General features: G+C 39.3%; 1 protein-coding gene across 8 annotated transcripts in view; it reads right to left on the reverse strand.

The window, feature by feature from the left end:
* Nucleotides 1-24,651, reverse strand: part of LOC119795698 (zinc finger protein 521) — a 126,647-nt gene extending 101,996 nt beyond the window's left edge. For 3 of the 8 annotated variants that reach the window (XM_038303823.1, XM_038303821.1, XM_038303822.1), the window contains exons 1-3: nt 24,493-24,645; nt 16,991-17,047; nt 5,460-5,660 (exon numbers count right to left, since the gene is read on the reverse strand). Coding sequence is in view for 3 of the 8 variants with exons in the window: in XM_038303824.1 (XP_038159752.1) it covers nt 5,460-5,660; nt 16,991-17,047; nt 23,763-23,802 (298 nt within the window). In the remaining 5 variants the exon portion in view is untranslated. The other 5 variants (XM_038303825.1, XM_038303824.1, XM_038303829.1 and 2 more) reach the window with 5 other exon arrangements.
* Nucleotides 24,652-26,089: the final 1,438 nt, after the last annotated feature.

Genomic DNA, 26,089 nt, shown 5'->3' on the forward strand with positions numbered 1-26,089 from the left:
CAGGATGGTTAGGATTGCTTTTTTGCCCATAATAAATAATGATTTTAAAACTGATTTGCTCATAACTTTTTTCTCAAATAATAATTAATCATTTGACAAATCTGAAAACTGATAAAAATGTAAGGACTATATCTACTAGACACGTACTTTGAAAAACACAGTGTGTATTTCCCACTGCAATGGAAGACTTCATCTGTATCTGAACTTTCCAATCAAATCAGCACCTTCAGCATTGTGCGGGGCTTTTATTGTTTCTCACTGAGAATTAGTGTTTTATTTGTATTTTCTCATAAATCTGAAAGTGTTTTCATATTGAAGTTGAGAGCACTCTGCATCGTCTACAAGGATGCGGAAAGGGGAAATCTGCATAATATAAATCCATATATGGCCCAGTTATCTGTCTTCTCTTTTTTTCTCTCTCACACCCTCTCTGATTGATTCCTTTATCTGAAGGAAGCAGAAGACATGCTCTGTTTGCTCACACAGTGGCCGGCAGGAAAACAGAGAAAGACACTTATTAAAAAGGTCATCTCACAGAGGGTTAAAATAGCAGGGCAAGGATCTCTCTTGGGGGTGAGGGGTGGGGGCATGCCCCTCCTCAAGTGAAGGACACAAGAAAAGGTGTTGCTCAGGGGAACTGGACCCGTAATGAAAGAATAGCCACCAGGCTGACAGCCGGTGTGTGGGCTCGGCTATTCAAATACCATCGGAGAGACGGGATTGGAGAAATGATGCCGAAAATGTAATCTTTTGAAATAAACTTTGAGCAAGGGGTATTCTTTTTATTTACAGTGTGGGCTTGCTAATAAACACGTGGAAATGAGACAAGGTGAGGGGGTCTGAGGGTAGGCTGCATTGACTACAGCTGCAATCTCATATCTGCTAAATGAACATATCTTGCACCAATGGAGAGCAAAAGTCAAAATACAGATACTTCTCCTCTTTCTTTGTGGAGGATCTGTAACAATATGAGGGAGAGCTGAGATAAAGTATTTGTGAATTGTTTTTGGAAAGGCCTGTGGAATAGCTGTGCCTCCAGCCTCCTGTCTCCTCCCTAGGGCAGCCTAAAGCCCTGTCGGCAGGATGCTGATCCCCACACGGAAACCTGATCTGCAGCCATCCTGGAGCCTGAGGAAAACTCCCCACCCCCAGCTCCACAAACTCCCCCCTTGCTTCTGCCCCAGTGTTAAAGGGGTGCTCTAGGGGAACATTCTTCAAGCCCTGCCCCAGCCAGCTTCCACTTTCTCAACTCTCTGGAGGAGCATTCTTCCAGCCCTGCCTTAGCCTTCACTGGGATCTCCTGGGGAGCATTCCTGAAGCCCTGCCCCAGCCCAAGACGGGCTCCCTGGGGATGCATTCCTGCAGCACTTTCTCTCCCTGTTTCCCTCTCCCCCATCTCCCTCTTCCTCCCTTGCTCCCTTTCTCATGCTCTTGCCTTCCTCTGCAGTCCAGCATTAGTACGATCAATACCACCGATCGCATCGGGGACACCAGGCAATCCATACCCATGCGCTCCCTTAGCGCACTGCAGTGGTCACAGCTTAAGTGCATGGAAAGGTGTTACACCTCTGCTAGATGGAGGGAGAGACAATGGCTGCCATTGATCGAGGTTGCATGTAACATCTTTCTCTGTCTTTCTATTCATCGGGCGTGGTCAACTAGCCGTTTTGACTTTATAGCTTGTTTTGTCTCACAGATGTATGTTCCATTGTCTTTATTTTCATTTTTATTATAATGATTGCTTCACAAATCCTGTAAGAAAACCTGCAAATGTGATGAAAAAAAATGAAATATCTATTTTTTCAACTATTTGTTATATAAAAATTAAGCCTAGTGAACTGTAAAAAGACAAAGAGGCCAGAAAATGCCTGCATATATTTTCTTGTGTGATTCTAGTAACACTCTGTAGGACAGAGTTCTGTCAGCATACAAATCTTGAATGAAATTGAAAATGTGGATTGGTTCCAGTCAAGCTCTGCAATTTGTAAACCAAAAAAAAATTATACAAAACTGAAAGTTTAGCAGGTGCTGGCAGTTGATTAGAAAATGGTTCTAATAAAGCATCCATCTGTGAGCAGAGGCTCGATGTAAGGCTGATTAATTGGTCATGGATGTCTACATAATGCCACGTAGGAAATCTTTCAATATTCCTGAGAACACACAAACAAGCATGTACACGCACCAACATTCAAAGTACTTAGTATGCCATCTAGAAGTTTCCTTTTTCCCGCTGCGTTTGAATACTAATAGAGTGTTTCTGCACAATCACAATACCCTAATGGCAATTAGATTCTTTTGTTTAGTTTCCACAGGGGCCCTTATCCAAACAATTTCTTTTCTCCTATCATTGAGCAATTAAGAGTTATTTTTCTGTTAGATTGACATTTACAAAAGATAGGGCTTAATTATGGAAAAAATATGACTGAGTCAGTAATGACCATTGTTGAATATTGCAGTTTACAAAAGACTTTTATTTTTCCTGTTATGTGGATTCTTTTGCTTTCCTTTTAAAAGTATTCATGCATTATTGACCTTTTGTCACGCTACAAACATTTCTCTGGATTTCTCTGGAAATTACAACAAGGCGAAGTACTGCTTAGTTGCAAAGTGGAAGAAAAAAAATATACATGGATTTCACCTTATTTGTTGCTTTATAGAGCTGACTACCTGTTTAGGGATACTGAAAAGATAATGTCTTTTGAAGCAAATACAGGTTCTCTTCCTGGTTTGTCGAGTAATTAACTGGATCCACGTTTTTTTTAAAACCTCTTCTTCTCAAATTAAAGGCATCCACATAGCTGTGTAGCAACAGTGTGTTTAAGGTGTAAGCAAAGTTAAAGTGTTTTCTATATAGGAAAAAAAAGTTAAACTTTGTTCTTGTCTGACCAGAGTCTTTTACATTTATCCCCCACATGGCAGAAAAGTGCATGCTAGAGTTTTTCCTTTTCTGCCTCTCTTCCATAAAGGTCAGCTTTGTAAAGTGCATAACAAATAATTGTTGTCTCAACAGATTCTCCCACTTAGCTCCTCCATGAGCCTCTTCGTTTCTTCTGTAGCTTTTGTTTCTGTACTGAAATTAAACTATGCACAGTTGGACTCTTATTTACTAGTTAAGCAATTGTTTTGCTAAGACTCTATTCAGGAGTATTACAGGAAAGGCAAATTCAAACAAGACTACATACCGTAGTTTTTTTTTTTTTAAATAGAGTATTTGAAAACCATGAATAATTTTATCCCAGCTCCCAATTATTTGCTATAGGGATGCACGATATTGGGATTTTGGCCGATATCCGATATGCCGATATTTTAAAACTCATGTAGCCGATAACCGATATTGATACCGATGTTAAAGCTGGACAAAAATAAGTAGTCATTGAAAATAGCAGATTTGTTATCCATTTCTGACACTTTGAAAAATAATATACTCAAATATATTTTCATATGCTGATATCAAATTGATTTTTAAAAACGCGGTATCGATCTATTTTACTTTTAAAATCTCGTGAAATTTCATCGTTCTGTTACAAACTCTCGTGATATTTTGCAAATTCTTGTGAGATTCTGTTAGTAAAATAGATCGATACCATGTCAATATATCAACATATAAAAATATGGCAAAATTTGGTGAATTTTCGTGGGATTTCGTAGCGTAACGATGACATATAGCAATATTTCATTAGTAAAAGAGATTGATATGGTGTTTTTAAATGGCAATATAACAGCATATGAAGATATTGTGGTATTTGAATGTATCAATATTTTTTCCCTCGTCTTTAGAAGTTTTTAAGTCTGTAAAAAAGAAGTTTTTGAGGAAGAAGAAGAAGTAGTTTTTTTTTTTTTTTTATACTTTAGAAACTCAGAAGCTGATCAAATATCGGGTTAAATATTGGTGGGGTGGCCGATGTCCGATATTCAGTTTTAAGGCCGATACCGATAGGGGGTATATCGTGCATTCCTAATTTGCTATATTGTTTTTCTCTATTACATAAAATGCCAATAAGGTACGTTGACGATTGTGGTTGCGGCCTGTTAAAAAACTAAAATTAAAGGGGTACTTTCACAAGGTCTCAAGGACAGACAGGCTGTTGAGACAGTAGCAGGGGAGGCACCCATTAAAATGTTTCAAACCAGTTAATTGTTAAGTTTAAATCAAGCATATTGCAAAATAAATAGAAAGCATTTTGAATTTCATACAAATGAACTTGAACTGAAGCAATAGACAGGCCTGCTGGTAAAGATGCTGAGTCATCCAGGAAAAAGTACTTCCAAGGAAGGAATAAAGACAAAGACATAGGAATTCAGCTTTCATGGTGGAAAACAATTGATCCTTCCTCTGAATGGTTTTCTTTAATTAAGATGAATCAATCTTTAATCAAGATGGAGAAGTTCCAGGTTTTTCAGCAGTTTAGGGGGTCCTTTGAAGAGAGTCATTTGAATAAAGTCTTCAACCAAAAAAAAAGAACGCCAGTTCTTTTGTTTTTTGGTAATGAGCAAACATGCTTTTATGCTCTAAAGAACACAACTATTAGTTTAACACATACTCTAAAATGAACACCCTCAAACACTGGACTTGTGTCTTCAAGATGATGGAAAATCTTCGTAATGCTCTTGGGATGTCAAACCTATAATTTGTGGTCGGCTGACTGTGGACTGCAAAATGTGAAACCAAACTGAGCATGAATGTAAACAGAAGACAGACTAAGCAAGGGTTCTCAAAAAGGACCCTCAAGTTTGTGTTAACCGACCTGTAGAAGTTTATAGGGTGTATCCAACTTCAAATAATCATATCCTGGCTTGTGTTGCCACTTTGAACGTGCCTCAGATGCCATTTCTCAATCTAGGCCCATCAGGATGTGTAAAAGAGGACAGCAGGTCCAGGAAAAGCACATGAAAACCTTCAGTTCACATCATTAGTTCTGTCTGCCACCTTGTCAGTGTATTTTAGTCCTATTCATCCATCAACAGGTCAATGACATAGTCTGCCGATGTCATCCTTCTCCTTGAGTCCCACAAGGTATCACTACTGCAGCATATTAGCACTGGGACCAGCTGGGGGACTTTCCTATAGGGAGGTTGTGTTCTCAGCTGATAATCTGGACCAAGCAACTCCAGATCACTAACAGATATTGTAAGAAGAGATATGTATGTGTAGTAAAACAAGCAAGGGTATGGCTCTGATTATAAATACTCATTGTACAAGGATGAACAGAGGCCTATTTGTGCACCAGGTCCTAGCTTGTAGGGTGTATATAAATAGTACCATACGTGTATGAGGCCTATGTTGCTGGATATTTACCAGAAAAACTAGAAAATCTGGTGTTGTGCTCCCCTTGTTGTAGTGTACTAACACACATAGCTTGGCATATTCTCTATTGAAGGCACAGGCAGTAAGAGTGGGAGTGGGAGATGAGCTGAGTGGCAGAGAGGATGGGAGGCTCAGTGGGCTGAACGTTGTTTACCTGTCAGCTGGCATTGATTAATCTTGTGTTCGGTGAGATCGCTCAGCGACTCGAACACCTGCCGGCAGCTGTCGCAGCTGTGCAGCGCAGGCTCCTCGTCCTCCTCTTCTCCCTCCTCTCCTTCCTCTGGAGAGAGCAGTCTCTTCCTCAGATGCCCGGCCTCACCATCCTCCGCCACCCTCTCGAGGGCGCACTCTGGATCTGCAGAGCCACAGGAAATGACAGTACCACATAGTCAGAAGGGTGACCCGCGTGGTGAGGTACTACAGTTTCCTCGGGGTGACGATAAAATGGATTTCTAGACTCTGGATTTAATAAAAACAATAATAAAAGCTGTAATAAAAATGCAGGTTCAATTTGGACCTCTGTAACTCAACCACTCGTGCCATAACAGAAGTTGTGGGAAGATGGGGTTAGAAAAATACAAGCAGAAAAAGGTGGAGCACACTCATTTCAAACACACAAACACACACTCTTGTTATTAGAAATGGTTTTACGTTGTGTTTGCCCTGCTTCACCCAAGCAAAACTTTAGTATATGAAACTAGACTGATGGGAATATGTGTAGTTAATAAATCTGGGATTGCAGTTTTTGGCTGGACCAAAAGAAATATGAAATTTCACCAAGCGTGTGCTGAACTGCTTCATTCAGCATTTATCAAAAAAGACAGACAAAGCCAGGGCTGTAGATACAAGGAGCACAGCTTGGTTTGAAAAAATGCAGAAACCGAGATTGTTGTGCATTAGATTGTCGTCACAACACACTTGCTTAAATTATTCAGCCTTGCTCACAGGCAGCCGCGGGTCGTGCACATCAATATTCTTCAATCCATCTGCAGTTTTGTCTCTTGTTGTCTTTGTGCCGCAGCAATGCCAAGGGTGGGCCACTGACTACCTTAAGCCAAAACCAGCAACCATCTTTCAAATTACTCACAAAAAATCTCTTGTTCTCACTATAACGCAGAAAAATCTAGGTGTTAATCTGATTAAAAGACAGTGCTTTCACGTCTTTGTCACGTCTTTCACGTCTTTGTTTCACGTTCATGTTTTGTCGAGCAGAAGAACCTTTGCACTTAACCAGCAGCCATTTTAAGCCACACTGATGAAAGTGTTCTTCAGCTTGTCTGGCAACTCTGCAGGGGAACATTAGGTGAAAGCCTTTTTTTTTTTTTTCATTCAGCGAACCGTTCACAGCACCTGAGGGCAAAGAGCGCATGGCACCGACATGCACAGGTGTGGGTGTTCATATATTGGGTTGTATAGCAGCCATTTTAAGACCTCCTTCTCTTCTAATATGAAATTCCTTTAGGAAAGGCGTTCCAGAACTCATTGAGGCCACCCAGGATTTTTCCTTTCCCCCCACTTGCGCCAAGTATTGATGTAACATCACACCCTCCATTGTCCTTCCCTCTTGGCGACGGAGGCTCTCGGAACATGCCCTCTAAAAATATCAGCGCCGTGGTCCCAGGTGGGATGATGCAGAACAGAACAGAAGGTGTTTCAAGAAAATGAAAATCCCAACCCAATCCTCACAGGCGCAGGCCTTTCTTGCTCTTGGGGAAACACTTCTGACTGAGGCCAAAAGCCACACAATATAGACTTATGATTCATCCACACATGCAGACGTTGAATTTGTACCATAAACTAAAAACTAAATACATTTTTCCCATCATTTCAATTATTAATTCCTTACTTGTTTAATATTCTATCCTTATCCAGGGAAATCTACCAATAACTACATTAAGGCATTTATCCTTTACAGAATCTTCAAATTAATACCACAAACTATATCATTTTATGTGATGGATTGACAAATACAGCACATAATTCTAAAGTGAAACTAAAATTGTGCTTATTTTTCTTGCAGGCCAATAAAGAAAGGAGTGATTGGTAAATATATTTTGAAAAAAATAAAAATCTTGTTCGCTAGAACTTTAGTTGCTATTTTGGGTGACGTATTAACAAGTTTTGCACTCGAGAAGCTAAAATACTTGCACAAAAGCCTAAAGACTTTAAAGGTATAGTGGAGGATGTTCTTTTCTGGGTGGATCATCAAAATAAGCGGTACTCCTAATTGTCAATCATTCTGGTGATATGTTTACATGAGGCGTTCCTACGTGCTTGTCCACATTTTCACTTATCGTGTACAAATAGCGAATCTTCTTTTCGAAAGTAAGCTTGTAAGAGCTATGTAGACAGCAACTTAAACAGAGCGTGCACAAGGAGAAATTGACTCGCGCATGCTCTTGCACGTGTTTAATAGGCGTTCCCTCTCGAGAATGGGTACATGGTTGTTCATATGCAAATTCTTTGGAGAGGGCGGGTCTACTCAAAAATTCGCAAAAATTCTCCACTAAACCTTTAACAGCAAGACTGAATGTTTATTGCTTGTGAAGAGCAATTTTCTAGTCTTTTTCCAGGCTATTGCCTGAATATTGGGCTGGAGTTTGATTGGACCATTTCAATATATAAATATGCTTTGATGTAAATGACCTGATAGTTGTAAGATTAGTTGTTTTTGCCCTGTTGGAAGGTAACTTCTCACTTCTTGTACTCCTATGGAGATTCTTGAAGAATAGTTTTTTGGAGCCCATGGCTAGCTGTGTTAACCATCTCTGGAATGCCTCTTAGTAGCTCCTCAAGCATTACCTTTGGACTACTTGAGTGCTTAATGCTTTCCTTTTCTGGCTTGTCAGGTTAGGTTAAATGCTTTGATCTATTTAGATTTGAAGTTGTCCTATGCTTGTTCCAATTTTGGGTTATTAATTGAAAATTACCCTCTTGAGATGTTCAAAGTTTAAGATATTGTTAACAACTACATCCTGCTTTAAACTTCTCCAGAAAGTTACTTTCTTCCTCTCCAAGCTCAGGTGTATTTACTAATTAGGGAACCCCTGCGGGTAAATAGTTGTACTTGATTGTAATAAAGGATATCAAACTAAAGGGGCTGATTTCCAATTGAGCGCCATACTTTAAATTGCGGTTTGTAAGGATTACTTATAATCTTTAATATTTTCTTTCCACTTCTCAATTATGTGCTACTTTGTGTTGATCTGCTTCTAATAACATATTAAAATTATTATAGCAGAATGAACATTTACTTAATATACTCATAATTTTGAAACAGCAAAAGCTGTTTGATTATTAGTTAGTAAAATTGAATTAAGGGAGCTTCATAAATATATCACCAAAACACAGAAAAATCACAAGGCATGTCTGATCTTCCTTTCCTTAAGGTGATAAGTATCAGCTGTAGCTTCCACTGAATCCAGGTTGATAGACAAAGCAGTGACCTCCAGGAGCAGATGGAAGTCTAAACTCCAACATGCAAGGAACTGGTGGTGAGTTTGTTAGGAAACCAGGAGCTGATTTTGCGTGTGTTTGTTTGTCTGGGCTGGGGGCGGGGGATGAGGTTACAGGGCAAGGTCACGTCCAACCCAGGGATTAAAGAACCACATCAATACTGAGGTTCCTGTGCCTCTGGGCCTCATACAGTAATCCATCAGATCAGGACATCCTCTTCTACCTGTCTCTGCAGGCTGGACAGCCGATCAATAGCGGTATGCTTGGAATGGCTGACAATCGCATGCGGAATACTGGGGGAAGATGTGCAACATATAAAGTTGTTTTTCAACAGACCCTGACGTCTGTGTTAATTTTGATCATCAAAATTGTATAATTGGTGCAGAAGGACCAGAAAAAGGGCATATGAAGCAGCTCAAAGAAGGATCGTAGCTGTAAGTGAGAAATAATTAATATGGGGGTAGGGTGCCAGGGTCACAAGGGGATAATGAAGATCTCACCAAAAAGATTTCTTTAGATGAATCTCCGATCTTTACCCAACTAAAAGCACATTAATCCTGGACATATAAAATGTGGGGATCTGAATGATTATTGACATCTTTACAGCCGTGTAATATCGCACTGAGTCCAAAGTCTATCAATCATGTGCACACTTGTGGTGCCTGGTGACATTTATCATGCCACAACTTTCATCTTTGAGACTTGAGAAGTCTCTTGGACCCCCCATCCTTATATTATTGAATATTTCTGCTGTTAAATATTTATAACCTTTTAATTGATATTCTCTTTTCTGCTCCATTAGCTCTACTGGGGATCTGTGGTCCCTGGCAGAGAAGCTCCACCACTGTCTGGCCCACACACTGAGACAGGTGGAGACACTGACCACAGGGAAAGAGGACGAATATAAACGCATAGGAGCAGAGTGGAAGAAAACAAAATAAAGCAATAAAATGAGTAGAGATGGGATGATTATTTGTATAAAGTTATAGAAAGGTTTAAAATGAAACAAAGTGACTGGAAACTTATCTAGCTGTAAAGAGAATAAAGCCCTACCTTTTCCCCCATTGATTGCTAAACACTGCCAGTCAGCTGGCTGAAAATAGATTCCTATACTTCCCCTTCAACTTAAATACAAATATTTCTACCTAAAAAAACATAATGTGAAAAGCAACAAAGTGTGACATTTCATTCCTAGGAAGGTAGAGTGCTTAAAAAAAACTGTTGGCTATTAAGAAACTAACTTCAACACCGTGAGAAAATATACAATAATGTGTTTTGAAAAAAAAAAGAAACAAAAAACTGCAAATTAATTGAAAACCATGACTAAATATAACTGCTTTGAATAAGTAGCAATAGTACTAGAAGTAGAAGAAGTAATAGTATCAGAAGTAGTTACAAAAGAAGTGATTTACTTATTTTAAATAAGTTTAAACAAAAAAAAGCATGTAAACATCATAAAAATCAATTGAGGAATATGATTGATATTAACACTAAACAGAAAAAAATGCTAATATCTCTATCTATCTATCTATCTATCTATCTATATATATATATGGGGAGTGTTGGCCTAGTGGCTTAGAGCAATGTGCTTGTGCTCAGAGAAGGTTGCAAGTACTCGGTTTGATCCCCACAGCCTCCACCCTGGGTTCCTGAGCAAGACCCTTAACCCCCACACTGCTCCCCTGGAGCCGCACAGTGGCATCCCAATGCTCCCCAGGGGGATAGGTTAATGGCACAGATAAATTTCTCCAATGTGAGATCAATAAAGTTCAATTTTATTATTATTATTATTACATAGGAGCATATATATATATATATATCTATATATATATATATATATAGATATATATATATATATATATATATATATATATATATATATATATATATTTATTGTCTTTATGTACATTTAGTCAAAATGGCATTTCGAAAAGAATTTAGGTCATTTTTCACTTTTTTTGGGAAGCAGGGACATTGAATTATATTCTAACCGACTGAAAAATCTCTAAAAGCATAACAGCAATTAAACATTTTTTATACTTATAAGATCAGCTTCTTGTATGTTTCATCAGGTATTTGGATGATTTATCTTTAAAGTTGGATGGCCTCCCTGCCATGACTCTAATATTTGGCTCCCTTCACAGGTTCTCATTCTGATTAAAGTTGGGACTCTGGCTGGGCGACTGAAAAATGTTAAAATTGCTTCTGTGTTTTTAAATCTGCTCTTAAAACGCTTGTTTTTTTCCCCCGATTACTTTACTGTTGATTGTTTTTTGCTTGCATCATTGTAATTTTGCTTTAACCGTTTTATTTTAGTTTTTATTATTTTACATTTATTTTTGTGTTCTTAGCTTTAATGTTGTTTTAAGAAATTTAGCCAACTGAGTTTAATTTCAAAGTGCTATAGTATAAAAGTATAGTTGAATTGAGTAAAATAGAATTATTTTAAACGATATGTCAAATGGTAATGGAACGTCAGGTTATACAGCATATCTCAGTAGCCGTCTTAGAAAAAGAAAATAAAAGTAGACTGCATTTGCATAAAGGACTACAAAAATAATTAAAGATCAATCAAATTCATAATTCAAATAAGATGATTTTATTAAAATATAAAATGATTGGTTAAAGAAAATGAAAGGAGAGGTCAGAAGGAAAATCTAACCGACTATGTTTAGATATTACAGTCAAAGGCCACTCGAAACAATGAAATAAAAAAACCTTTTCTCAAGTAATGTCATAAAATATTCTAATGTTAAAGTAACTTGGGTTGCTGTTATCTAAGAGCTTGTTCTAGATAAGTGGAGCAAAAGAACTAAAAGCTGATTCTCCAACTTTGGTTCTAATTCTAGATATGCAGAGTAGATTTGAGCCTGAAGACGTGAGAGGTCTACAGAAATCTTTAACAAATGCTAAACTTAATGGAACCTTAATCAGAAAGTTAGCTGAATAAGACCCCTGACTTAAACCTCATGGGTTATATTCATGCCTAACCCAGAGCAAACCAGTTATACAAAAATAATAACATCCTAAAACAAGGAAAAGATTTCTTCACATTTTGTTTTAATTTGACATTCCTCCAAATGTAACCACGATATACAAAGCACAGTAAAAATCACTGAGGGCTGTGTTCTCACATGCCTGCAGAAAAAAAAAAGCGTGTCGGCCTCAATCACACCAAACCCTGATGGAGTTTTCTTTATGCAAGGAAAGAACATGATGTGGAAAATATCATTACCAACGCATAGATCTGCTCATTTCCCCCTTCCATCGTTTTCAAGAGATCCTGATCTTGCGACGTGCTCCCCCCTCCCTACACACTTGAATCCCTCCCTGGCAAACCACCATGCAACCACCCACCCCCAAGTTCAAATTAAGAATTTATTTTAACCAGTGAGCAGCTTCTGTCGACACGTGTCGGCGGGCCTGATCAAAGGTGAGCGCACTTCTTTATCAGAGTGAGAGAGGCTGTCAGAAATGGGAGGACATTAAGATTGAATAACCTTCACAGGCTTGCCGGTACCTCATTATTTAAAAATCTAAAACTTCTGCTGAGCACCCAACATATATAGGTCACGCCACATTCTAATGCCACATGCCTCTGAGTCTACCATCCTCTGTGTGGATGGGATTTAGAGGGTTATTCGTCACATCCACTTATTCTACTCATCATTAAAGAACATCATCCGGGCGATGAAGCCACGAACTTGCATAATTCTTTGCAATTTTTAGGAATATATTTAAAGGGAAAGACTATAATTTTGAGCTCGAGGGGGGTTCTTGTACTTGGTGTGTGAGTTTTTCTCTCCCCAAGTCTTCCTACTTTAATTATAGGTGATTAAATCAATGCACTAGAAACTTAAAAGCATAGAACAAAACCTGTTTATCTAAATGCTTTGAGCGTGTCAAAATCTCAGGTTTCAAGCGGCATGCCTATCTTGCTATTTAGCAAAAACAAAACAATTGTAGTATATTAATAAAAAATTTATGATGCACGGTAAGCTGAGATGAAAGTGATACAGGTGTCAAACAATTACAGTAGGAGTAAGTACAAGCAATGATGACAACACCGAGAAAGGAGAGAGCGAGATGGGGCCGCACGACGAAAGCACAGGTATACAGGCGGCTTCCACCTCCCGTAAAACCTGAACGCAGAGAAGAGATACAAACATACAGAGAGAGAGAGGGTGAAAATCAAAGCGGCTAATTGAGAAACAACATTTGAACATACCAAATGCTCTTTCTCTCTCTGCCTTACCAACTCCCTCACTGGGAGTGATAATATTGAACAGAGCGCCTTGCCATGCCATTAGTGCAGGGAAACATCAAAGGAAATGAATAATAGAGAGTATGATTTTCTGAAGTGGTGGAGTGAAAGAGTCCCTTCCTCTTCCCGCTGTACTGAGCCCTGCAGTCCATTGATCTGCGGGCAGCCTGGACCTAAGCAGAGCCAGAGATTCAGACATTGCACTACTCTACACTTCACTACAGCACCTAACCAAGACTTCAGATGTCTATAACTCTTCTCGGTCTCCTCCGCTTTGACAAAGCCATAACACTCTTACAGAAAAGGAAAAGCACTGTGAGACTTGCTTCACCAAGAGCAAGAAGAAAAGAAAGGAATAATTTATATATTTGTAAAGGGGAAGCACAAGGACAGAGCATGTGGTATAATTACATACAGGCTGTATAATGGTAAAGCCAAGCTGCAGATCTTAAGCTACCCAAGACTCTCTTAGTAAAGAAGCATCCTGCCTCATTAAATCTTAGACATCAAGCTGTTCCTGCCTTTCTACACGATGCATTTTACTATCTGTCTGTTAGAGAAGCCTCTTTTGTTAGAATTTATCCTTTGCTTCTGCTACTTATCAAATATGAATGAGAGCCAAGATACAGGACTTGCAGCAAACTTGCAGAATCACAAAAGTTTGCAAGTTATGACGGCAGGTCTTCAAACCGTTTCTGATTAAGCCACTGGCTTCTCAGAAGTCAAATGGCTTTTGTGGGTCTGTCCGTCAAACTGCCAGATGGAGGAAAATCAGCAGAGCCATTTTTGTTGCCTTTCCATTCAATGTTCTTTTAGCCATGAGCTTGAACGACCGCTGTTTGATTACCTGTGTCGAAACATTTTTAAAGTCACAGGTGACAAGCTTGACGGCATCTTAAAAGTTTTCCACTCCAAGCGACTCGTTTTCTCATTGACCGTTCATCAATCCATGCACAAAATAAATCAGTCAGATGAAGTCAAATGAGGAAAGTGAGAAATTAATTTGTGCGCCCTCCTGATTTCTCCACAGGCAGACATCGATCATGCAGCGGCTGTCTACCCTCACTCTAGAGATGGAAGCTGTGGAGGTTTGGGGAGAGAGGAGGTTCGTGTGTCTGAGGGGGTCGTTGTAATCAGGCACACTCATTAGCTTTGCCTTGGCACTGGATGACAGGAGGTCTCTGAGGCAAGTTAGTCTCTTATGTCCAGCCCACCATCTCTTGAGTTGAGGGTGAGAGTGGAAACACAGGAAGCTCCTTTTCACAAAAGAACTAACTAATACCTTTCAGTACAGGGGTACAAAAGGGAGGGGACAGTAATGGTAGTTTCTTTGTAACAATCAGAACACTGAAACAAAGACTCAACATCTAATCAACTGTTACTGTCTAACAGAGACACATGGAGCCCCAAAAACACAACTTATTCATTATTTTTAAATTATTGCCACAGTCAATTCAAGTTTCCTTATTATATATCACGTTGGACAGTACACAACAATAGCATTCAATGATGACTTTTATTTATGAATAATGAGTTATAACTAGGGGTTAGTATTGGCATGGGTGTTGTGATGCGATACGTGTCACGATACTTGGATCACAATAAAATATTATCACGATATTGCAATATCACCATATACTGCAATACTTTTTCCTCAGCTATCAAAATATAATTGATAAAAGAAGATAAAAAAAGGAGATTGTTCATCAGAAGATATTGATCATTCAGTTATTTTGGTGTCCACGTTGCTTGGGGTTTGAATCAGTCCATGTCCTCTACTGTGACTGCCTCAACTACAGATATGGTGCTCTGTCACACAGCAAAAGGGCTCCATAGCACTATCTACCAGTGTGGCGGTGCAGAGTTAGCCCATTTTCCTCATTGTTTTATGTAAAAATGTATTTGTTTTTTTAAATCGATTCCAAGAAGTGAAAGATCGATATTATATCGGGCAGCTGAAATCACAATATATCGCCAAATCTATTTTTTCCCACACCAGCGGTTAAAACCAAGGGTGGAAAAGAAGTTGAAACAGGAAAACTAATGATTTCAACCTTACTTTTAGTTTTGTTCTTACAGGATTGCCAACTCTACCATATTTGTTCAACAATAAACTATACGATTACTGCCTGTCTCTACAACGAATCCCTCTCTTGTTTACTGCCACAAGTAGAGTCTAGGCTTTCACATATTTTTTTAAGAATATGTAGTAAAAAATATTGAAGCCCATAAATTGAATACTTTACTGTGTTTTAAATTCAATGTGGTCTGAACAAAAGAAAAAGCATTACTGCAACTCCCTTTTATTGTTTTAATACGGTTTTAAATGGGGCAAAGAATTTACAAACTCGTTCATGCACAAATACACATGGTTAAGAAATGGAGCTGTGCAATTTAGCCATAAACCTAAATTGTGATTTCTTTTAAACAAAACTGCAATAAATTTTATTTTATTTTTTTCTCTGCATTGACAACAGGCTGTTTGATTCCAGAATTTCCTTGTTTCCACGGCATTGAATGCTCTCTTTTTCAGAGTAAATTGTCCTGGGACTTTACTATTTGATGGAAATGTGCTTACTTCTAACTCGAATACTTGATCTGTGCACCAGCTGAAACTATCTCTTCCCTTCTGTGTGGCAACAAACCTACTTTAAGCGTATTACCGGCATTTAAAATGGCTGGGGTGAGAAAGTTAGTGTCTGGAAAAATGAAGGTGACCATAACTTTTTCAAATTGTGATTCTATTCCAAATGTAATTAATTATTCAGCCCTAATATGAAGTGTAGTAGTATCCACTGCAAGTTAAGTCAATCTAAGTACTAGATGCAGACAACTACAAGTCCAGACTAATAAAAAATAGGAACTAGTTCAATTAAGGCCTAATAGGAAGCTAAAAATCATATGTTCACATTAGCAATTCTTAGCTGTATTGTGGGTTTCTAGCAGTGTTGTAAAAAAGTACCCAAAAAGCTGGAAGATGTGTTCTAAAAAGCTTGAAGTCTGTTTAAAGCTTCTGAAACAAAGTATTACCAGTCAGACTATCAGAGGACCCCTTATTTGTCCACTCTTTTAAAACAACAGGGAAACTAAAGGACTACTTCCAATCTTTCGCAGAAATGTATTCGGCAATAATGTTCATGTCTGGAGACAATTTTAATAATATATCTCACTTTCCATTTTGACAGAAACTGGAACATTTTTCAAGACAGAGACAATGATGAAGAATATCAAAAGATTTTGTGGCATCAAATCTGTACACCGGCACTCCATAGACATAAACATTTTAGAAACCTCAAGCATAGCTGAGCCAAGCAAGTATTTATAGCGGTGCACACAGCTTTGCTGTTTCACATAGGAACACTGGGTAAATGCCGGACTAATGTGTCAGCCTAGGTGTACTTGTGGTCCCCAGCCTGCTGGGCAAAACCATCCATATCAGGTTTAAAATAACCACGCCTGAGACTTAACCTTTACCAGAGACAAATGAAATGAAAATATACTGTGTGGTGCATCAAGAGCAGGCTTCATTCATAGGGGGCTTTCTGCTAGCCTGACCTGAATTACCGCTCTGCTCCTGAAGGGCCACTGTGAATGGCACGCTTGAAGACAGGACACATTCATCTGCGTAGCTCTATTTTACATCATACAGTGGGATGGGAAACAAAGAGTATGAAAAAAGACAAGAAAGACCCATAGAAACACCAGGAAGGTAATGGACACACCTGCATGCATGCAGACCAGCTACAAATACAAGAAAAAGCATCAGAGCTTTCGGTTGCGCTCTTATGGAAAACACATGCAACTGTACAGTTTACACCATGAAAACCTTAAAAACAGGAACCTGATACTTTTTCAGCGCTCTTGTCCTAACAACGGTTTTACAGACAGACACCCACACAAACACACACACACATACATGATCCACTTTCCAGCCGAAAATGATGAAATATGAAATGGAGCATTACCGCTTGGAATGGCAGTCTGCCCAGGACTGTGCTGGTCCTCTGTCACATTGTCTTCTACTGCCAGAAACAAAAAGACAAAAAAAGGGGGTTGGGGGTGGGAGAGAAACAGTTAACAGTGAAGAAACAACTTTGACAAATTGAGATTTTTTTATTCTTTTTTTTTTTTTTTAGATGGAAACTAAAAGAGCTTTCAGATGCTCTCCATGGCTCAACCTGATGTCTGGGAATTCACATAAGCCTTTCAAGTGGATGAGCTCTGGCAAAAAGCAAACAGCCACACACGTAAATAACATATTGGACTAGGTAATGACGTGATGAATTATAAACATCTCCCTTGGAACATCTCTCCAACATCAACAGTGACTAAGTTGGTGAAAAAAAAACCCACCTTGATGACTACATTAGTAAGATGACTGAGTAGCACGGAAGTTTAACAAATTAGATGGAGGAGCAGGTTCCAGTGCACATAAATATCAAATGCACATGGCAAACGTATCATAGAGAAATGTGCTTCTTTTCCGTACTGATACAAATTTTCAGTTTTTTAAAAGTCTGACTTTGAATTTCCTTTAAAAGAGAAATATCTGCCACAGGATCAATTATAGAGGAAAGCTATAGATGAAAAAGGACAGGAACAGAATATCCTTATATCCATTATCCATAACTTACTTTAAACATATTTATTTTAAATTTCATTAAACCTTTGTTTTCTTATACATTTATTTATTATGCTTCTGTTTGACCTGCTGATCATCGATCAATACTATTAATTGCCGATTAATATTTGCACCCTCTAGTATTATAAAATGCACAGCCTCGATTCCTTTCTGTGTCAAAACTGCCAAAGCAGCAGCAAAGAGCTTTTACTCTCTAACAGGGTGGATGATAACACTGAGCTTGTTTGATAGAGACTTCATTAGGTGAATGGAAACAAAGTCACTTTTGACTTTTTGACAATACCACTAGCCTTGAAAAACACAACTTGTGTTTAGTTAAAGGTGGAACCTTTTTTACATTGGAGGCTTGCTGGAGCTGGTGAGACTTCCTTGTGGCATGTCAAGCACAAGAAACGAAATGGATTTTAACAGCGGGAAGAGAACAAAAGCGTCTCCCACCTGTTCCATGTAAAATGAGGGTCTCACAGAGGACTTCATACACCTCTGTGTTCCACCCCTGCAGTTGAAATGCATTCTCCATTATGTCTTTCCTTTCTAGCCTTTCATTTTCTTGGGCCAAGAGGAAGGGAGTTGTGAGTTGGGAGGGGGGGGCTGACAGGACCTCCCTGTAGGGAAGTATGGCAGTGACTGCCAAAGCAGAGATTGGCGCACTTTTAAAATCGCACAAAATATCCTGTACTTTGCATAATTAAGATGGGGATCCTATGGAGGCAGAAGCCTTTCCCTCTGGGGAGCTAGAGTCTGTGTCAAGCAGGGTGACAAACATCAATGGAAAAATGAAGAGGAGAGAGCCGAACAGCTTTTATCAGCACATATAACAGGAAATGGCAGAATCTTTCTTTTTTTTGTCTACCTGTGTTTACTTCAAGGAAATAATCATTTAGGAAATAAATCCCTCAGACATTCATGGAAAATATGCAAAACAACTGGTCAAAAGTCAGACAATTAATTAGTTCAATCAATTAAAATTGGTGGAACAGACCTAGTTGGACAAAACTGCACATCCCCTCAGAACCGCTGTTTCAGCCTTCGGAGAAAACTTGTCCTGTTAAAGGAGACCTCTGTGACTGACGCCCTGAGAGTTTAATGAGTTTCTGTAGCACCGTTGAGCGCCTTGCATCTTGGATCATTTAAATGGGCTACAGATAGGGGGTCCTAATAAATCCCCCGCCGTTCTATCAGAGAATAGTGGCGGGAGCTAGAGTTTTTGTTTTGATTACCGTCACTGTTGGCGAGATGAGAGAGCTCAGGCAGAAAATTCTATCTTACAATGCCATAAGAACTTAAACATTACGGCAGTTTGTGATGATTTGTCACCACTGCGAACTTATTAAAAGTTTTGCCATTTAAAGTAAACAACTTTCATCGCCATGCAAACGCTTTTCTCATTTGTACCTGGCTGCTTGATAATTAATAGCCAGCTTGGAGCGATCGCGAAGGGTAAGCTGTCAAGTAAAGGGATGTTTTCAACAAGCTGGACTATGATTAACAGGAAGAACAGAGCAAATATGACTAGCAGAGGCTTTTTAATTAATATGGTCTTAAGCCTATGATTGGCTTGTAATTACTTGAGTAAAACTTAGTTCACATTGTTGTAGACGCATCACTGCTATCAGTTAATTACTGTTTGACAAGGTACAGTGTATCACTCAGTCGGTGACAGGCTGCCGTCGTGCTAAACATGGTTTATACAGCTGTGAAGACACGTGGGACTATTTTGGTGCAGAACCTCTCATTTTTTTTATATGTTCAGCAAAAATAAATTAGATTCTGCAGAATTTAGCCTCTTTAGCAAACATCCTGGCTATGCACACCTCTAACTCTAAGTAAGTATCATCAGAATATTAACTTTTTAATGATATAAAAAGGAAAATGTCCAAAAAAAAAGGTAAATTAAGGCAAAACAGACTAGAAAAGCTGCAAAAATACTCTTTCAAAATGCTAAAATTAGCACAAAAAAAGCAAATCGTAAAGTTGAAGACAACTCTTTCACGTATGTGTATAAAATGTGTCAATGCTTAATGTTTTTTAGCTTTCTTTTCCACATGTCCAAATGCTTGTGTCTGTCAGCCTTAGACTGTGTGTGTTTGTGAGGGGCGTACTTTGGGGGAACGTGGAGGGTGCGAGCAACTTACAGGCATTCAAACAGCCCCAAAGTGTGTTCCTGGATATGCGTGACTCATCTGCTTGGTTACTGCGAGCATGAACGATACAGTGCCGAACACAATGCCTGTGTAATCCGCCCTGACTGACCAGCAAGGAGACGCTCACCACGGGGAGTACAACTCAATTTAGCTCGGGTCAAGAGGTCAACCCTCCTCAATTAGGGCCGGGGAGAAGGGAGGGAGGAGGACATGCACTGCACATGAATAACTTTCTTAATGAGCATTATTTGAACGGGTGATTAGTGTCATAAATAATTTGCAGTTAAGGAGCATGTTGTTTGTGTTGCATAATATTTGTAATGTTCCATTTATTGCTGCCATTGTTTAAAATAAATTGTATCAAAAGATACTCCAATTGTGTCAATTTAAAAGCAAAGACAAATGTCATGAATCAACAACCTCATTATGCACGTTTTGCAAATTCAGCTTCCGGAAAATATTAACGCTATTCATCCTTAGTCTATAATTTCATCCGCAGCAGTGCTACAAATCAGTCACTGTCTCTGACTAAGAAGTGTGTCTCCATGTGGCAGACAAGCCATGACAACAAGAGCGACACATGCCATGGAAAAAGGACAGATATCGGCCAGCTCCCGCGACACCCCGATCCAACACACTCAGCCGCACGTCAAGAGCACTGACAGGCATGCTAATGGGATTTTTTCCATGGCTTCGTCATAATTTCCTTAATGATAATTCTAAACTATTTTTTTGTGTCACATTAGAAAAGCGTTAATGGGTGTTATGCCACAGATCATTAATTGTGAGCGTACTGGAATTTGAGGCAGCTGAGAATGACGCTGCTAATAAGTATTTAAGAAAAGACAAGACATTATACAAAATACTGTTTATTTCTGCATCTCAGTCACAACAATCACTGTTAAAAATCAGCACTAAAGATATTACTTGCAAATGCGTGCACAGAATAAAGAGTTAAATGAATTTGGATGGTATTTATGATTAAAATAATTAACATTTAGGAAATTTCCCCCCATGATGCAAACAATTATAACTGTAAAGAGGAGGGGTTCAAATCTTACAACTATTTAAATTCATTTTTTTACATAAAAAAATACTTAATTTTCTAAGAAATCTAGAATTTGCAGGGTTCTTTTTACTTTTTCTTAAAAGGGTTCATTTAAAAATTGAAGTTTTAAACAAGATATGTTTTAGTAAACTGATCTGTTTCAGCATACTTTTTTAAAATTCTGTTATATTTAGGTCTAAATAAAGGTCTTAATAAAAAAAATCTTGTATCTTTAACTGTGACAACAAAGCAATTCTCCAGAGTTCACACATGTGGCAGCAAATTTTTGCTTCTAAAAAAAAAACTAAGTATTTATGGAGTGCATGATACAGGCCTGATTTCAGGACAATCGCTACACTCAAAGTAAATGGTGCAGGAAATGCATTTATACATGCAAACGACAGATCTAGCAATGTCTATCCTTTAGCAAATGAACTTGCAATTGCTGGGGTTTCATTTGTGCTTGGGAAAAAAATATAAACTTGGGCTGACATTATTCAGGAAGAACAGTCACACAGGCAACGTGGCAGTAGTCGTGCAGGATTCAGGAGGAAGATCCTCCTTGCCTTGCTGCTCACTGTGTGCTGACCCAAAGCCACTGCACATGAAAACAAAATTACAATATGCCTACAGTTGAGAAACGCAGAAGACTCGGGATTGAGTAAATGTCAGTAGCCGGGGTGAAGTGTTTGCATATAAGCGAATGATGTATGGTCTCGTCCTGTGCCATTTATTCCCCAAAGCAATAACGTAGCTGGATCTGTCTCTCAGACTTAATTGAAACGGGACTTGTAATGTTGCCCTTTTTCTCGATGGGACCAAAAAACATAACCTCTGACTCCCAAAAGCCACCAAGACCGAGAAACTGGGTGTTCATGAGGAAGGGCTGGGGGTGGAGGGGGGAGCTACACAAGGGGGGGCAGCAAAAAAAGGAAGAGTGTCAACTGTCACTGCATTATTTCCCCATCTCCTCTCCATGCATGCCGTGTCTATTGTATCCATACACATGATGTCTGCATCTTTCATTTGCACCTGTTTATTCTGTAGGCCTACTCTGCAGGACAAGATGTTCTTTATGGGCACTGACCGCTGCCCTAAAAACAACATTCTCAAAACTCTCAAACCATGAAGCTATTCAGACAGAGGCTCACACATGTCTGTGTGAGACAGAAATATATGAAGAAACCAAAATAAAAATATAAAATTAGACTTTCTAAAACGTAAGATAAAATCACTAATTCCAGCCTCTCTGCAAACAGTAAGAGAGAATTCAACTATTCAGGGAAATGACAAGTTAAGTTATTCTGTACATCTGTATGAGTGCATCTTAGTCCCTAAGGAAAGACATAGACAAAGAACAATAAATAACATCTGCCCGGCCTGCCTTGGGTCTGATTCAAAACACAGGGAAATATCTCTGACATATTTCTCCACTTCTGCCTCGGCCAAAGCGGTGGAAATAAAGATGCAGACGTAACGGCCATTTTTTTTTCTTCCCTCTCCGATTTCAATTTTCTGTGACAACGACTAACACAAACAATGTCATCACTCTGACTTCATTTGCATGCTGATTTGCTCACTACACATCCCTTCTCTGCCGTACACACTGATGTGCACAAACCCAAACAGATGTTCTTCGGCATACTTTCAAACACACTTGTAGATTGCTAGGTTGCAAATAAATATGTTTAACTGATATGTCTTTTGAGATTAACCACTGTCATGGTACTTAATGAAAAAAAAAAGAAAGAAAAAATAACTCCCAACCCCATAATGTCAGAGAAAATAAGAAATGTTTGCATGGAGTTGTTTACTGCGAACGGAGACGATTTTGGAAAAGATGTGCTGCACTAACATTTCCACTTCTCTCCTGGGTATTGATTTAAAATGGTGGCTGCATGAATTTACTACCGCAAGACCATGTAATCTTCTTTTGAGATGAAGACTTCTGAGAAAGGAAAAAAAAAGGAGGTAAGAATGAAAGCGAGAAGGGGAGAAAGGGGCTACAGACCACAAGCTGAGAAAGGGAAATTGTGGACAATTATTTGCTGAGCAAAATACAATGTCTGCCAGATGAACTGGAGATCAAACTCCAAAACTCTGTAGCCCCCCCACCACCCCACCCCTTTGCCCACACAAACACACTGCATATGCAGCTAGGGAAAGTCATGTGTGAAGACTGTGGGTTTCTGTCTCTATTTCACTGCCCCCCCTTTCTCCCTCAATGACAAATGGGGGATCAAATTGCAAGCCATTGCAACTGTGTAAAAGCCAATAAGTCAGAGAGATGACAGAGAAATAGTGTAGAGAGGATATTTCCCCACTTTTTTCACATGTGCATAATCAAACTTATAAATAATGCAAATGGTTAGATTTGAGGGATCTTTCTTTACAATATCTCTATATAGATATGTCTGCGCTGTAAATCATAAGGAGCCTTTTCTTTTCCCTTTCACATATAAAAATGTTTTACACCTTAGTTTCTCACAGAGTTGAATCACGTGACTCAGCCCCCCCATTCCATCATTCGGCTCAAGATCCGACCTGGAGCGCCTTTAACGCATCCAGATGTGCGCATCCAGCGTCGCGCTCCGCTGTTGCTCTCTCTCTCTTTCTCTCTTCCTGTCTTACATTCTCCATTGCCCTTCCCTTGCACTTTTACTGTCACCACAACGCAACCATAACTGAAGCAGATCATCCTTTTGCTTATTTGATTTGAAAACAATTTGTTGTTATACTCCTCTCAAACGTAAAGTCCGTCTACTGCCGCTCTTTAAAAAAAAAAAAAAAAAAAAAGATGCGTAAAATGCGTAAAATAACACACATTTGCATCCCCCTTAATTGGCAGCAAATGTTTGGAGAGAGCCAACAAAAATAAATAAATACTCAGGCTTATCACTTACCTTTCAGTGATCTTGGTTTCGCTTGCTTGCGGCGCGACATCCTACAGAAAAGAAAACCCCCAGCTGAAGTTGCTCAGTTTCTGCCTTGTAAATTTCAGTGCAGGACGGGATAGTCTATGGGTATGATTTCTCTAAATTGCCCTGGCCGAAAAATCGCGCCATTACAGAAAGATGCAACTTCCAGCCGTGCGTGGCCGCGCGCTGTGGACGCGAGTTTGCCTGTTATATTTTTTTTGTGATGAGTAGGTGGATGTTATAAAATCCAATTAGCCCCGATCGGTGTGTTTACAGTTGAGCTGGAAAAGTGTGAGAATGTGCCGATCCCGTCATGCCGCGTCCTTTCTCCGGGAAAAGAGACGCGCGTGTGGGCATGATGATCGCTCAGATAAGAGATGAAAAGCGGAATATAGCTACAAGCTTTTCGTTTCTCATCTCAAATGCATCCGCGTTATAAAGGCATCTGCAAAATACCTCCTACGAGAGAGCACAAAAAAAGGAATAAAACTCCCAAAAAAAAAATAAAAATAAAAAAGGAAAAATTATAATCACACTTTTTTTACTTCAAATCCACCTAACAGTATTAGAACTAGAGCAGACTCTTCCCGTTTCTCTCTCCGGTCAGCTAATCATGAATTAGGTTCGGGAATGTGATCTTAGTCTATGTCTAAATTGCTCTTAAAAGAGGTTGAAGAAGCAGAGAGTAGATGGAAGCTCCCTCCTCATCACAAACCTGCAAGGTCTTGGACTGCGCTGTCGCTCCGGTAGTCCACATAATAATGGAAAATGGAAGCAAGGCCCCCAAAGCCATCAGGATGGCTCCAGAGGGGGCCCCTACCCCGCAGGGACTCGCTCTGTACGTAATCACTGAGGAAATCATTGTCAGCCTGCCTGCACTCACACACAGACAGAGAGGCATGATTAAAATCCGAGGGCTCGTGGCAAAATGCGGATTGCTGGATCCGCTCGATCCTCGGATCCGGAGTGGAACTCTGCTCACCCTGCCGTCTCCTCTGCCTTCATGCTCGCCGTCGGCCACTCTCCGTCTACGGCAGACGGACTGGTCCCCCTTCTGGTAGAAATGGTTAAGCAGAAAGACATTTTCTGTGCGGCTGTTGGGTTGCATGTATGAAATAGAGCATAGAGATTCAAAGAAAGGCTGGATGAGCTTTATGTAGAAGCATATCTTTCTCAATAAAAAACTACTGTAACATAATGAGCATGAATATGTATTTGTATATATAAAAAAAATATATAGCTATATATATAGACACACATTTTTTTCTTCTTTTTTCTAAACTATCAAGATTAAACTTACAAATATGTAAGGTTACTTTCTTTCTTTGCACTTCAAAGGAGCATTGCAATAGTCTACACCCTTCACCTGCCTGCCGGTTCCTGGGCCCCCTTTCTATACCCCGCTATGTGAAAATGAGATCCAGAGAGGAGCCCTGCGGTGGGCTTCTTGCTCTGCTCTTTTCCCCCTCTGCAGGCTGGAAGTAGCCTCTGCCAGAGACCCCCCATCTAAAAAATCACAGGTGTGCAACAGCTTTTTCCACTTTCAGTGTATCTCTTGCATGGGCCGCGCAAAATGGAAAAGTCTTGGTTTTTCTGGCTGCAAAACCCTTTGAGAGAAAGAGGGAAGAAGTCAAAAGGGCAATTCAAAGTGTGTGCCGCTGTAGGAAAAGAAAAAATTAACAGCAACCCCTGATAGCCTTTAGTTTGGCCTGACCATTGTTTTTAAAAGGAATTTCACCATAAAGTTATTTGTAATGGTAAAAGTTAATGATGTGAGCACACATTAGGATTGGTCGTTTTCTTTAGGGTATCTCTGTACTTTTTCTTCCAGCTCATAATGAGGTTATATACCATTAAAGGCATATAAGGTACGTAGCTAGCACACAGGAATATGTAATGTAAAATAAAATTCATAATCACCATGAAGAGAGAGCATTATGTGCTGTGATAAAAATGACAATGTTTCCCTATTAAGGGTTTATGTGGTACAAGTACTACAGGATTTTAAGTGAAGGGAAAATAAGACAGCTTTTACAAAGTTTTAGAAAATGAAAGTTGCGAAATGTTTGTTGCATCTTTTCAGCTCTTTTAGTGTGTTTATCCATACATAGAAAACAGTGCATTAGGTTCTTTACACATCATCTAGTGTGTGTAGCAGTTCATAGATAGATATTCTATTAACAGTACAAATACAGCTGCTAAGTGCAGGCAGGCCAAGAAGGATTGTAAGAAAACAAGAGTGAACAATCAGGATTATGAAAATCAAGGGACACGCCGAATAGATCTGGTTCGAAGTTGAAAGGATTTCATTT

This window comes from Cyprinodon tularosa, unplaced genomic scaffold (assembly GCF_016077235.1).
Source record: "Cyprinodon tularosa strain WSP-4 unplaced genomic scaffold, ASM1607723v1 ctg52, whole genome shotgun sequence".
Taxonomy (NCBI): Eukaryota; Metazoa; Chordata; class Actinopteri; order Cyprinodontiformes; family Cyprinodontidae; genus Cyprinodon; species Cyprinodon tularosa.